General features: G+C 47.1%; 1 protein-coding gene across 3 annotated transcripts in view; it reads right to left on the bottom strand.

The window, feature by feature from the left end:
• Positions 1-14761, bottom strand: part of LOC115192199 (myomegalin) — a 104304-nt gene that overhangs the window by 19818 nt on the left and 69725 nt on the right. The window contains exons 1-19 of one of the 3 annotated variants that reach the window (XM_029750425.1): positions 12115-14381; positions 11138-11275; positions 10646-10894; positions 10435-10527; positions 9852-10061; positions 9557-9715; positions 9362-9466; positions 9024-9161; positions 8751-8930; positions 8350-8544; positions 7860-8127; positions 5148-5254; positions 4790-4959; positions 3508-3877; positions 3182-3371; positions 2910-3026; positions 2204-2714; positions 1682-1929; positions 886-940 (exon numbers count right to left, since the gene is read on the bottom strand). In XM_029750425.1, the coding sequence (XP_029606285.1) occupies positions 886-940; positions 1682-1929; positions 2204-2714; positions 2910-3026; positions 3182-3371; positions 3508-3877; positions 4790-4959; positions 5148-5254; positions 7860-8127; positions 8350-8544; positions 8751-8930; positions 9024-9161; positions 9362-9466; positions 9557-9715; positions 9852-10061; positions 10435-10527; positions 10646-10894; positions 11138-11275; positions 12115-13446 (4835 nt within the window). In that variant the 5' untranslated portion in view covers positions 13447-14381. Of the gene's footprint in view, positions 1-885; positions 941-1681; positions 1930-2203; positions 2715-2909; positions 3027-3181; positions 3372-3507; positions 3878-4789; positions 4960-5147; positions 5255-7859; positions 8128-8349; positions 8545-8750; positions 8931-9023; positions 9162-9361; positions 9467-9556; positions 9716-9851; positions 10062-10434; positions 10528-10645; positions 10895-11137; positions 11276-12114; positions 14382-14761 lie in introns of those variants that run through there. The other 2 variants (XM_029750426.1, XM_029750427.1) reach the window with 2 other exon arrangements.

Raw genomic sequence — 14761 nt, 5'->3', positions numbered from 1 at the left:
CACACACACACACACACACACACACACACACAGACAGACAGACAGACAGACAGACAGACAGACAGACAGACAGACAGACAGACAGACAGACAGACAGACAGACAGACACGATGGAAAGAAAAAAAGGATGCCTTCTCAGCAACCAAATCCCCCCATGGCGGTCTGAGGCTGCTGCCACAACGATCAGAGGGAGGCGGCGGGAGGGCAGTGGGTTCATCCAATCACAACGCAACTTTCCAATGACTGTCACCATGGGGCTGGTTAGCAGTGGTGACATCACATGGCCCTGACTCAACATGTTTGCCTTAACGCTAATGTTGCTAACGCTATAAAACCAGCCACGCTACCAGCATGAGGGCGAAGGGACTAGAGAGACTGAGAAAGAGAGAGGGCAAAGATGATTGAGCGAAAAAAAGACAGGCAGAAATATAGTGGATAGACTTAGGAAAGGAAAAGAGGGAAATGGAGAGATCTGTCTCTCAGTAGTTTTCAAAGAGATTACACCCCAACAATAACAGTCACAGTGGTGTATCGGATTGAGATCCGATGTCGTCGGCGACATGAGCAACTGATTATCTTAATCTCTGATGATCGTCACAGCCAACTGTCCAGTCTGCTGGTCTACCAGTGAGTTAATCAGACTAATTGATTTTCTGTGTGGATCACTGATCAAGTGACAAACCAGAGAGAGAGAGAACCCCAGTGAAGGACACACATGCCCTCAACAATCAATATTTTCCAACTGCCAAACTCTACTGCTATACAGAGGAGTTACCAACAATACAATAGAGATGACACTGATACTGATGAAATACTGTTGCATTCATGTCACACTGTTGCAAACACACACATACGCACACAGAAAGCAAATTGGCAGACGCATACCGTATGGCGAGCAGCTCTGTGCCAGTCTTGTCATCATGAATCTCTGGATGATCCCCTGAAGAGAGACATTAGCACTTTATATAAGGATAATACACACACAAGGTCACACACACTCATGCTATGACTTGTTGGACATGACTGGACGTGACTGAGAAATTGTGTTTGCAAATGTCTGTTGTAAAGTTAAAAGATGTTGAAGATTGAGTATATTAGCTACCTGTTATCTCATGGGTATCGTGTAATTAGGGCTGTAACGATTATGTCATTTTGGGTAAGGATTAAATATCACGCAAATGGCCACGGTTATTGTTATAATTGTCATTTTTGTTGAAAAATGGTTTGAGCTTGTAATGCATCATAAGGCATCTTTGAAAATTAAATATGACAGTGACACCTTTAGTGACACCCCTGTCTCAAAAACAAATGGATTTGACCGCTTGCAACTTTTGGAAATTAAGTTTCTGCTTCTGACTGTGCCATTCTGCTCATAAAATGATCACAAACTTTACCCACTTCATGTAAAAATATAAAACTGCTATTGGGAAAACTATAACGACTTGCAGATGAAGTTAAAACCCCCCTTCTCCTAAAATAAATGTATTAAGACAATTTTGACGCAACACATTTTTGGTTCCCGGTCAAATCAAATCAAATCAAGGTTATTGTCCATAATTATAGGTTACGATAATTTTGCCAGCGCTATATGTAAATTGTGAACGATTTGTGTGTCTTCGTGTCCAGTAAGTGCTATTTGTGTGCAATGGTGCATATCTTATGTGTCTACATGTGCGTTCACCTCTCCACTCACATCCGCTTATCTTGGTGCTGACTCTCTGTGCCAGGGCGCTGCTCTGCGCCAGCTGTTCTCTGAAGCTCTGGCCCATGTAGTAGTCAATGTCATTGGCACGCAGCAGCTCCTCAAAGGCCTTGGTGGTGTCGCCCAGGTGCTGGGTCAGGATGTGGCACACGCCACGCCCCTCTCGCATCCTCTGGCGCAGGTGCGACAGCTCACGGGCCTGTGCCTGTATTAGGGTATCAAACTTCCTGCAAGGAGACAGAGGTAGAAGGAAAAGTCATTATGAGACAGACATAGGGAGAAGGAAGAGTCAACATGAGACAGATGAAGAAGGAAGCATCAATATGAAACCAACTGGTTCCCATGAGTCAGTGGATTTTCTAGCAACAAGAGGATTGTGGATTCCATTCCAGCATGGGTCACATATACTGTGTTTACTGTAAATTCATCTGCTGTGATACTCTAACTGTATACGGCATACATTCTAACATGTGGACCAGGGTTAGTGGTGGTGCTACCTACCCAGGCCCAGGCCAGATGGCAGCCTTTCCCTCTGCAGGGAGCCCTGGAGTCCCTGCTTGGGTCCCTTTGCCCTTCCTCAGCTGGTCCTCCAGGGCTCCCACGCGAGACACCAGCTCCTGGAGATCCTTGTCGGGTTTGGGGTGATGTGGGGAGGGCCCTAGACCCCCACCAGACGACTCCCAGCCCTCGTCCTCATCCAGGCCGCTCTGGGAGAGCGAGGACTGGAACTGGAAGGCCCAATTGACCTTGCGGGGGGTGGAGGGGCCGTTGGAGGGGCCGAAGAGGTCACTGGAGGTGGAGAGGGAGCGCAGGCGGCCCTGGAGGCTCCGGATCACCGTCTGGGAGTGGGAGAGTTGCGAGCGCAGGTCCTCAACCAATCGCTGGAGAGATGGGAAGTCATCAGCCTCGGAGGTTGATGTTGGAGGACTGGCCTTCCCAGGATGCACAACGCCTGACCACCACTGGGAGCCGCCGCATTCCAGAGACGTGCACATCTCCAGATCGTCAAACTCTGCGGGGAACAGGAACGGAGGGGACGTGGGTTAGACAACTGAAATACAGTACTGCCCTCTTGTGGCTTTACTAAACCATAGTAGATTGTTTAAATCTCCCAATAACCCTCAAGTATTGCAGAGTACAGCAATACTTTAGTGTAAAAAAAAAATGACCTGCTGGTATTTGTCGCGTCAATAGTGATAGTAAGTACCTGGGCTGCTGGTCTCCTCCCTCTCAGCCTCGTTCTCACTGCGACCACACGTCTCATAGCCCATGTCCTGTAGATCCACCTGGACCTGCTTACTGTCTCGCTTCACAGACGTCTCCACTAGAAAGAGAGAGAGAGAGAGAGAGAGAGAGAGAGAGAGAACGATACATTAGAATAATTAATGCATGTAGCATATTACCGTATGTGTGATAGACAAACAGTATGTGTGCATATGTGCATGTGTGCGTATGTGTGGTGATGGTGCATTGACTCACTCAGTAGATCTCTGTAGTCTTTGAGCTGTTCAGCCTGAGCCTCCACAGTGGCCTCAGAAACCACGAGTCTCTCCTGCAGCTCCTTGCTCTCCAGCCGGAGCCGCACAGCATTCTCAACCATCACTGTTTCTGTGGGGCTCCGCTTCCTGTCTCCAGCTTCTCCTCCTCCTGCCTCCTCCTCATCATCATCCTGCAACACAGGACCAGAGTAACGTCAGTGTTGTGTCCATAGAGATGTAGCGATTCATCTCAGGCTTGTTTAAATATTTAGAATGATATTCCTTTCTTGAGGTAATCAGTCGATGGGCCTCTCACAGTTGACCTACCATACATACAGTAGCACGCGTTATTAGAGTATCATTTGGTGTGATGTCTTCCATTTCCTGTGTGGAGTGGGACAGCAGGGCTCCCAGGTCCAGAGAGACAGTCCTAGTGCAGTGTCTCTTCCCCAGGCCAGGGTCTCTCAAGGTGGGCCTGGGGGCACAGCGCTTCCCCTGGGACAAACGCTCATCCTCCCAGCCATCAGATAGATCAACCCCACACAGTTGCTCTACCTCCCCCGCCACATCCAGCTTTTCTTTATCCTCCCCTTCTTCCAGGAATCTCTGTTCATCCCTGGGGTCAGTCTCTGACTGTCTCTCTGTCTGGTGAGACTTCAACTCCGTGTTCTCCATGCGTTGGCTGAAGAGGGCTTTCCTGTGTGAGAGAGAACACAGACACATCTCAACTAGCACCTCTCATATCCACTGCTCAAACCAGGGTGAAAACCACAGGCGTTAGTTGTATGAACAAGGACATATTTTCATTATTTTCATCTTGTTCACTTTCATTTATTCTCATTCACTTTCATTCATATGTACACTGAGTGAACAAAACATTAAGGACACCTGCTCTTTCCATGACATAGACTGACCAGGTGAATCCAGGTGAAAGCTATGATCCCTTATTGATGTCACTTGTTAAATCCATTTCAATCGCATGGCTCTTGACCTTCGCCTCTCCCGAGTCCGTACGGGAGTTGCAGCGATGGGACAAGACTGTAACTACCAATTTGAAATTCATGAAATCATGAAATTGCAGAGAAAAAGGGGTAAAAGGTAAAATAATATATATAATTATGTCCACTTCAATCAGTGTAAAAGGGAAGACAGGTTAAAGAAGGATTTTTAAGTCTTGAGACAATTGAGACACGGATTGTGTATGTGTGCCATTCAGAGGGTGAATGGGCAAGACAAAAGATTTAAGTGCCTTTGAACGAGGTATGCTAGTAGGTGCCAGGCACACCGGTTTGTGTCAAAAACTGCAACACTGCTGAGTTTTTCACGCTCAACAGTTGCCTGTGTGTATCAAAAATGGTCCACCACCCAAATGACATCGAGCCAACTTGACACAACTGTAGGAAGCAATGGAGTCAACATGGGCCAGCATCCCTGTGGAACGCTTTCGACACCTTGTAGTATCTATGCCCCAATGAAATAAGGCTGTTCTGAGGACAAACGGGGGGTTCAACTCAATATTAGGAAGGTGTCCTTAATGTTTTGTACACTCAGTGTATACTGTATCTATATCATGTTTCATAATAACATATATGCAGTCAGCGTGCGTTACCTCATCCTGGACAGGGAGGAGAAGCCAGCCTTCTCCAGCTGAGCCTTGAGCTCCTGCAGCTCTCTCTCCACCACCCTCTTCTGTTGCACCAGCTGCTTCACCTCCACCAGCCCCTGGGCCTCTCCCACTGCCTCTTGGGATAGCTTCCCCTTCCCAGGTCCTCCAGAGTTCTGATTGGAGGAGAGTGGAGAAAACGAGAGCGAGAGAGCGCTGAGTGTGCAAAATCGCCACAGTGTGTTTGGATCACCCAGGTTGACAGCTAAAATATGAGTGGCGAATAGGAAGGATTCAATGTGACATAATTAAGACAAAATAATCTACCACTATTTCAATTTTATAGGTACAGTACATGGCCTACCTGCATGGTGACTAGGGTTCGAGCTGTCAGTTTTAAGTCCTCTTCCTCCATGCTGTCTACATAGTTACTGTTGACCTCAACATTATCATTGTCCTCTGAGCTGAATTCTAGAAAGAGAACCGAGACCACAGAACGCAGTTCTTAGTTGAAACATAAGCAAAAACATGGACACATACATACACCCAAGTTCTGAAAAGAAAAGCCTGAAAAGAAAACGTCCCACTGACATGGAGTACTAGAGTGCATTTGTGGCAACAGATTGATTCAAACATACAAATCCTTGAGACTTCTTACTTCTGCCAGAGTACAATTCAACAACCATTTTAATACTGTACATTTTCATACCACACATAGCCTACCCCAATCCTGGCCTTTCTGTATGTCAAAATCTTCCCACCAAAAAAGCAAACTGATGTGAACGCATCGACAAAAGATGCTTCCTGCATTCAGTAATGGTGGTGGTCACCCTATAAACCTCTCCCCCTCTCAGTAATGACAGGAAGAGAAGCTTCAAACATGAAACGCATTATTTTCCTCTGAGGGAATCTCACTGTACTGGGATATACTACTGTACGGGCAGATATACAGTAAGGTAAACTGTAAGATATACAGTAAGTATACAGTAAGCAGATACTTTTAACTGTTTACAGTAAATACAAACCTACAGACACAGCTCTGTGGAGTAACATGCTAAGGTATCTCAGACTAGAGGGCCAGGAGGAGAGTCATTTTAAATGTTTACTGTAAGGCTATTGGAGTAGTTTTACATATATATTAGTCATTTTACAGTAAAATAAAATGAGACAATAATAGCCTGGGACGAGAAGATAGCTTAAATGTACTGTAAGGAGGTCGCATAACACAATGCTTTTAAAACTAATATCATCAAAATGTTTCATTGATCAAATCTACAGGTTTATGACGTATAACTAGGTAATAGAAGATGATGTGATATGAAGTGCAATTGGCCAGGGCAGTGTATTAAAATGCATCAAAGAGTGCAGAATGCACATTCTAAAAAGGATAAGGCCTCCTTGGGCTAATATAATAGTGTTGGACTTCAGGAATATACTCTATTCAAATAGAAACGCATTCAAAAGCATGTCTAAGCACTAGCTGGCTGTAATCTTGTGCGGTCAGACAGCCGAGTGAGTGATAGAGACTTAAGCGATACAATATTCTCTTTTCACAGATGCTGTACTTTGGAGACACAGCTTGTGCAACAAGATACCAGTGACACAGACTTTAAGAAGAGGTGTAGCCAGCAGGAGGTATGTCTCTGCTCATTGGGTCTAACAGGGCTCTGGGGATTAAAGTCTTCCCTTTAAATGTGATTAGGGAAATCTGATTGACATGTAAGCAAACATGCAACTAGGAAAGTCTACCCTTGTTTCTATGTAATGTGCATGGCCCTTCAAACAACCGAATAGACTGATGCAATTGGAGCATTTTAGTGTTGAAATCGGGGGGGGGGGGTATTTTGTGTGTACGGTTATATACTCACACACGCTCATGCAGTCATGCATCCACATTGTATATCTAGGTGGGTTTCTTACCTTTTATCCACAGATGAGCTCAACTGATACTACCTATTACTCTGAGTAGAACCAACTGTGACAGGTTGGAAAGTGGAGAGAATCAGGCGTATTAACAGAGATTGATCTTAACGTAACTGGATATAGATACGTTTATGACCAGTGTACAACTCATGTAGACTATGTAAGTAAGGGAGGGAGGTGAGGCGGGAGGGACAGTGGAGCCGAGCCCACCGTGAACACCATATAAACCCCGACAGCATAACACAAGGTTTGTTTATTCAGCTCAACACAAGGTCTGTGCTCCATTGATGATGATGTCACAGTACCTGCGACTCAGACGGTCGAGACCGTAGCAAAAGCAGCTTCTGCCATGTTACCAGATCAAATGGTTTCTCATTCAGACACGCGTGCCGGGTAATGTCTCTGGGAGAAAGGATTCCTATTTGACAAACCTCGAAGAGAGGATTCCCAAGGTCAGAAAACAATGTTTTATTATTACATACCGTGGTCTTTATAGCGTGGCACTCAGACAACAGTTTATAGATTTTACCCACACAATGAGCTAAAACGAATAATAATGATTCATGGTTGTTGAAATGTACCGTACTCTGGCAAAAGCAAAACATCACTTCCAATCAACTTGAAGCACACACTTCAGGCAGCAGTCGTTATTAGATATTCTATACAAATTGCAGAGACTGGTATATCAACACGCAATACCATTACATGCTATATAACCACCATGAATCATGCAGTTGAGCACGCGAAAGCGCACACACGTTATTAGTATAAATAGTAGAAGTCATAACATAAAGCATACGATGCTATCGACACTATCATACAAAGTTCAAAATCCATTGTATTGTATGTAAACATAAGTCATATATCTTCCCTCTGTTTCTGCGCCTACTGGTTATACGTTCAAAGAAGCATTTGATACCTAAGCTGCTGTAAACATAATCCAATGCATAACACAATTAAAACATACAAATGTAGAATTGCACAAAGCTTTACAAAAAAAGCTAAAATCATATAAAAAAAAATCTATTAGCTGATATATAAATAACATTGTGAAGTCTTAACTATGGTTAGCATCATCACCCCCCCAAAAAAGGTGCCACTACAGACAGATGGTGCCACTACAGACAGAGCCCCATGCTCCTCTGATGCCCACCTTCAAACTCTGCCTGCCTGTCAGCTGGCCTGGCAGTGCCCTGGGTCCTGAGGGCTGTGAGCTCAGCCTGGGCCTCCCTCTCCCTCCTCAGAGCCAGACGCAGTTCCTCCTGCAAGACCCGGAGGTCCTGGCTGGTCCCCTGGAAGTCTGGACCCTGGAGGCCTAGCTGAGACCCGTAGGCCAGGGAGCAAGAGGTCAGCTGTCTGCGGAGCTCCTGGAGACGTGCGGTCTGCTCACTCATCACCTCACCCAGACGACCTGCCGATTCCTGGAGGGGGAGAACAGTGAGGAGAGGGGAGGAGAGGGAGGGAAAGGATGGAGGTTTTTTGGGGATTAAAAGATCTGACAGAATACAGATTCTTTGTGGCAGAAGTCTCTTTCTTTCTCTCTCTCATTCTCTCACTCTTTCTTTCTCTTCTCATTCTCGCTACCCAATCAGTCCCTCAGGCTATACCAAACCACAGCTCTCAGGCCAGTGTGGTTTTATTACCTGGATGTACTGGTCTCTGGTGCCGATGGTGTTGAGCAGGTCCTGGACCTGTGAGTGATGCTCCTGGGCCTGGCGGCTGCGGTCGGACAGCAGTTCCTGGAACAGTTTCTCCTTCAGAGAGAGGCGAGCCTTCAGCTCCTCCACCACCTCACTGGGATCTGCCTTCACCTTACCAAGCAGGGCTCCAGTCAGGTCCTGGGATGCAGAGAGCAAGAGATAATGTGAGCGCGAGAGAGAGAGACAGAGAACCAGAGACAGAGACAGAGGGAGAGAACGAGAGACAGAGACAGAGGGAGAGAAAGAGAAAGCGAGAGAGAAGACGAGAAATTGCAGCGAAAATCTATTTGTGCTGGTGTACAGTATATGTATACTGTGGCAAGTGTATAATTAGGGCATGTCACCTCAGCCTCATTGGTACGTGTGTGCAGGGCGTTCTGTAGCTGGCTGATGAGCGTGTCTCTCTCTCTCAGGCTGCGGCTGTGTCTCTCCTCCCTGTCCTCATGGTGGCGCTGTACACTCCTCCATGCCTCACACACCTGCTCCAGCTCCAAACCCTTCCCACGCACCAGCATTTCCAGACTCTTTAACACACACACACACACACACAAGATAGAAGGAACTCAGTAACCAGTGTGTGCGCGCGTGCGTGTGTGTGTGTGTGGGTCCATCAGTACCGTGATGGTCTCTTCGTTGTTGGACAGTACACAGTGTTGTCTCTCCAGGTCTCTCTCTTTCTCTCTGAGAAGACGCTGTAGCCTCCGCATCTCTCCCTCCTTCTTCTCCACACAGCGGAACTTCTCATCCACCGCTCGCTGATGGGAGGGAACACAACGAAGTAGAACAACGTAATGCATCTCTAATGGAACATAGCTGTCAATCACCACCGTACAGGACACTGCTGTCCACGCAACCCGTGCAGTCCTGTATCATGAGTTTGATGGAAAATTGCCCGCCTCTTATATCTGTAATATGTTTCCTTTGAGGTTCAACTCTCGTTGACTAGGACTCTCACCTCCAGTGCTCTGTCCCTGTCCTTGATGCGATCTTTCAGCTTGGTGAGGAGAGTGTCTCTCTTCTCCCCGGGCTCCTGCTGTTGGTCCAACAACTCGGAGTACTCCTGAGAGACAGGCACAGAGTGTGTTAGGAAGGCTGCGGATGAGGGAGGTGGTGCGTGAATGGGGTGTGTGAGTGTGTGTCTGTTTCTGACCTGCACCAGCTGCTCTTTGGTCTGTAGTGAAGTCCTCAGCTCTCGGATGCTCTTCTCTCTCTCCTCCTCCTCTCTCCGTCTCTCTCCCTTCTTCTCTTTCAGCTGTTCCTCCTTCCGCCGCAGCTCTGATCGAGCTTTCTCAAGCACCAGATGCAAGTCCTAGAGCAGACAGGTAGCATCAAAGTCTCATACTATGTTTACACACAAGCAAACGCATGCACGTACTCACAAAATGAAAATATAACCCCATTGCAAGGCTAAGCCACACACACAGACACACACCGTCTCCCCACACCTGGTTGTGTCTCTCAGTACTGTGTCTGTGCTCCATGACTCGCTGTAGGTCTGTCTCCAGGCGGTGCAGGGCTCTGGTGAGGTCTTCCTCCCTCCTGGTGGCCTGACGCTGGGCTCTCTGGCTTCCCTGCAGCTCCAGCTGGGCCTGGAACAGAGAGCCCTGGAGGGCCAGCACCTCCCCCTGCCCTCGCAATAACTCTACCCCAGACACCTGCACCCGAGACGGGTTAGAGAGAGAGGAGATGAGGAGGGTGTGGGTGGAAGAGAGCCAGAGAGTGAAGGCGGTTTACAGATAGCTCTATGTGCTGTGTGCTGGGGTCAGCTGTGCTTTCTCTATACTAGCACTGTGGGACATTACAAAGGATCCTATCAAGCTTGTGTATTAATACAAGTTCTATTAGAGATGGAGAAAGCCAAGCTCTTCTTACTCTCAATTATCATGTTGATAAAATTGTAACACACTACACAAACCGTAAATGACGGTGTCGTCACGTCAGCTGTAGATTTAAGAGCATTTTAGTGTTCTAGGACTTTAGTACGAAGTGTGTGTGTGAGGTGTGTGTACGGTTCGGAGGAGGGCTGACCTGTAGTGTTTGGAGCTGGGTTCTGTTGGCCAGCTCTTTCAAAGAACACAGCACGTTATTCTGCTCCTCTATGACCCGGTACAACTCCGCTGCCTGAGAGGGAGAGCCACGAAACACATAAAAAGACATGAGTGAAGTAACCTTTTGTTCATCATTGGTTGAACAAAATACAGTGTAAAGTGGCATGCTGTTCCGGCTTTTCTTTGTGTACCTCCCTCTCTCCTACCAGAGTCTCTTCGTCTCTCATTTTCTCGCTTCCTGTTTGTCCGTCTCTCCCTCTCACTCTTTTTGCCTCTCCTTCATTCCCTCTCCCTCCCTCTTCACCTCTCTCCCTCTGTACCTCAGTCTCCTTGCTGTTGACGGTGTCAGTGAGGTCGAGGACGTTTCGTTCCTGTCTCTGGGCCTTCTCTTTGACCAAGCGCAGCTCACACTCCATGTCCCCGAGTCGCACCTGCAGCTTCTACACATCACATTCACAGACACATCAGAGAAGTGCTAAAAACCTAATACTGTAGTTTGTTTTTTTATTAACTAGTTTACAAGCAGGCCTTTGAAATAATAGTTCAATTTAGTGTTTATTTTCTTAAGATTGAACAAATAATCCGCCCTTGATGCATGTCTACAGTATGCTATGGTCAAGTAGAGTAAAAATAGGAACTGCTTCAGAAGGAGGAATGGTGAAAGTCTGAGGGGGAAGTGGTACCTGGTTCCTGGCCTCGCTCTCTCTGATCTTGGCCTGTAGAGAGTGGACCTGGAGCTGGGCCTTCTGGAGCTCAGTAACACACTGACTTTCAGCAGTCTCATACTGACGAAGCTGGCCTTGCTGTTCATCTAGCAGCCTCTGAAACACACAACACAACACACACAAATAGGTTCAGGTTTATAAAATGACAAAATGCACGTATATTTACACACACAAGCACACACACACTTCCCATGCCCCTGTGTGAGAGTGGAAAGTGATGAGGTCAGTTCACTGCACCATAACTTCCTGAGAAAGTAGTCCCTGTTTCCACGGCAGAGTGGCATTTATTTCCTGTTTTTTTGTTTTTCAGCTCTATAGAGCTATCTTTATGATTGTGAGGGGCTGTTTTGGTCTGTAAAGTCTCTAGTAGTCAGGGATAGTGAAATAACTCAAATATCCTTGTCGTTTCATTTCAAAGATCAACCAATCCTGCTCCAACATAATGTGCTGTAAACTCATTACAGGTAGAACACACACACACTAATACACACACAGGACTCAAGCTGGGCTCTAATGATTACACGCCGTTCCATCAGTTCAGTGAATCAACCTTCAGTGGAAAAACCAACCCATCAAACTCCCGGAGTCATACTTATCAAGTGGCCATTATTTCAGAATATCAGTACGCTCATTCCTAGCCACGTATCAAGGCTAGCTAATGATTAACATGACAAAGGAAGCTATGGAGGTGGATTAAACAGAGGAGAGCATGCCTAACACGGGGCATCGTTGTTCATATAGCAACCGTTGTCGTGGCTACAGACGTGTTGCTAGGATCACGATGGGGAAAAGTGGTTTGATTGTCTGTAGAATCACGACCCTTCCAGTAGATACCATCCCATCTCCTTCCCCAATTCAAGCCTCTCTATCTGGTCTTGTTAGTTCCAGTGTGTCTGTTCTATGAGCCAGGGGCTGGTGGTGGTCTTGCTAGGTACCTGCTGGAAGCAGAAGGGGCCACACTGCACATAGTCGTCAAGCCACTGCTCCTCCATCTCTGACAGCTCTGTCTGCAGCTCCTGCTGACTGCTGGGGGTCATCAGCTCTGGGATACCAGGGTGGGAGTAGAGGTCATAGTCTGGGGTTCTGAGGGACAGGGGGAGCCCAGGGAGGCCCGTCTCCAGTTTGGGTTTGACCAGGATAGGGAGCTTGCTGCCTTGAGGGGACTTTAGAGGTCTGTACTCCCAGATCCTCACTAGACTTAGAGCCAGCTCCATGGTCAATCCAGAGACTGACCCCTCCCTGGGGGCATCATCCCCCTGGAGACGAGGGTCTCTCCTCTGATCCCTCCCTGGGTCCTTCTCTCCTCCCTCTCTCTGCTCTTCCTCTTCCCCAACTTGGTGAGCGGTGCAGGGCTGAGCCACGTCCACGGCTGTGTCCTGAGATTCTATCGATGAGCCCGGGCTGAGGGTTATCCTCTCTGTGTCCCCATCGCACAGGGTCCTGTCGCTCTCTGGCCCCATGGGAGAGGACTCGGAGGGGACAGGCGTGGACTCTGACCCTGTGGAGGTCTCCTCACCCCCCATGGCACTGCCTGAGTAGCGGGTGGAGGGTTCACACGACGTGCTCCTCCTGCCTAACCGCCGAGGTACCTTACACACGGCCTCGTAGTCAGAGTCGGCCACACGGAGAGCCGCACACCCTCTGCACCGCCTGGAGCGATGCCCAGACAGAGTCTCTGATCCTGAGCATTGAGGGTGATGATGCAGGGTGTGGTGCTGGTGATCCGGGACCGGACTCTGCTGGTCCTCGTGGTCGGCCCAGGACTCGTACACAGAATAGGCCAGGTCGCCCTGAAGCAGGGAGCTGTACCTGGCCTCCTGCAGGGCTGTGAGGTCCACCACAGGGGAGTCACCCTCAGACCGCCCACCACTCTCTGTCCCTCCAGCCCCAGTACCCCCTAGCCCTATCCCCATTCCCATCCCAGTCTGATCTTGGGTCTGGTCCTCGGTGTTGTTCTTCCAGTACAAGCCTCCTATACATTGTCTCAGCCGGTCCTTCTCCAGCAGCAGCTTGTGCAGGCGCTCCAGGGACAGAGCCTCCACGCGGGCGATCACTGTGTCGAAGCGGTACATGCGGTCCAGCATGAAGGCACACTTGGAACAGGCAAACTCCCCCCGGCCATCACGGGTCAGCTCTCTGCCCAGGGCGTGGGACAGCAGCACCTGCAGGTTGAGTTTGGAGGCCGGGTGGAAGATCCATCGCCGCTGATTACCGCAGAGCTCGCGGGCGCAGATCCGACACACCTCCTTCATTTTAATGTCCAACATTACAAAGAAATTCTGCTCTCAGTTTTACTGGATGGGAATTGTGTCTGTTCAGATTGTTCAGGCAATAAAATAAAATGTATTGTGCCAGCAGTTTGGAGATCAATAATCCATGATTTTATTTAAATGATTTAGCTGTGCAATGATCATTTACTTTTCTTCTATGTTTTATAAAAATGCGTTCAAAATAAATAGTAGGCTAATAGACTAGTAGTTACTAGTACATTGTGCCGATTTGCCGTTATGAAAGCTCTTCGTTGCATCAAAAACGAGGTAGCCTTTGCTCTTTGCAGTGCTTTGAAGTGGCGCAATGATTTCTATTCAATCGCGATTATATCTATTCAAGATCATCTAAAAATATAGACTGTAGTCTAATTAAACATGGTCAATATATGGAATATAGCGTAATAAGAAAGAGACGTCTGTCATTTGTGATAAGCGCCCAAATCCAGTGTCGTTGTATGTGTCTCCCGACACTGCGTCTAATCGGTCGAAACGCTTTCAGTTCTTCAAAAAATGTCATCAAATAGATCATACATTATCAATAGTGCTCATTTCAGATCTAAACAAAATATATCACGCTATTCTTTTCACTGCCGATGTCATCTCATACTGCATTTTCTGACACGGCTCATCCAAGACAAATTACAGTTGCGCTGTCTCATCTCAGCTAATTCAACACGAACACGGAATTCACCACCCGAAAGAAAAATACTGTAGTGGTGACGTCCTTATAAAAAAGGTGTGGGTGTCCCGTTATTTTTCGGCTCCCTGATAGCAGTTTACCGGACCGTGTGACGAGGAAGGGAGAAGATGGAACCGATGGTTTCCACGGGGTTTTCACGTGTATCAGAACAGGGCGCGATGGAAACGTTGATCAAGGTTGCCAGGCCAACCAAATATACCAACCAATGACTAAACAAAACCCGCACAAAAGGCCTGAAAAATAACTATCTTTTTTTCACAGCAAAAGAGTTGCCACATTTATACAATAAATAATGTTTCCATTATGTTAAAGAACCAATAAAGAAGGAATATCGACGTAACTTGTAACGACGTTAGAAGCTAAATTCGGATTATCAAAATAATAATTATTGCAAACTATGACATGAGGTAATAAACACATTTGAATATGTTGCAAGATAAAATAGAATTTGCCCTTATTAAACTCCCCAGATAATTTTCCAACAATGGATGTTGATTTAACTGACTGCTTGATGACTGACTGCTTTGATTAAGCAAAAAGGCATGAGGGGTTATGGTACAGTACATGGCCAATATACCATGCAAGACACAACATGCAAGACACAACAAGGAG

The sequence above is a fragment of the Salmo trutta genome, chromosome 4, assembly GCF_901001165.1.
Source record: "Salmo trutta chromosome 4, fSalTru1.1, whole genome shotgun sequence".
In the NCBI taxonomy this organism is placed as follows: domain Eukaryota; kingdom Metazoa; phylum Chordata; class Actinopteri; order Salmoniformes; family Salmonidae; genus Salmo; species Salmo trutta.
Note: the sequence above shows the minus strand (reverse complement) of the source record. Positions and strands in the feature narration are given on the sequence as shown.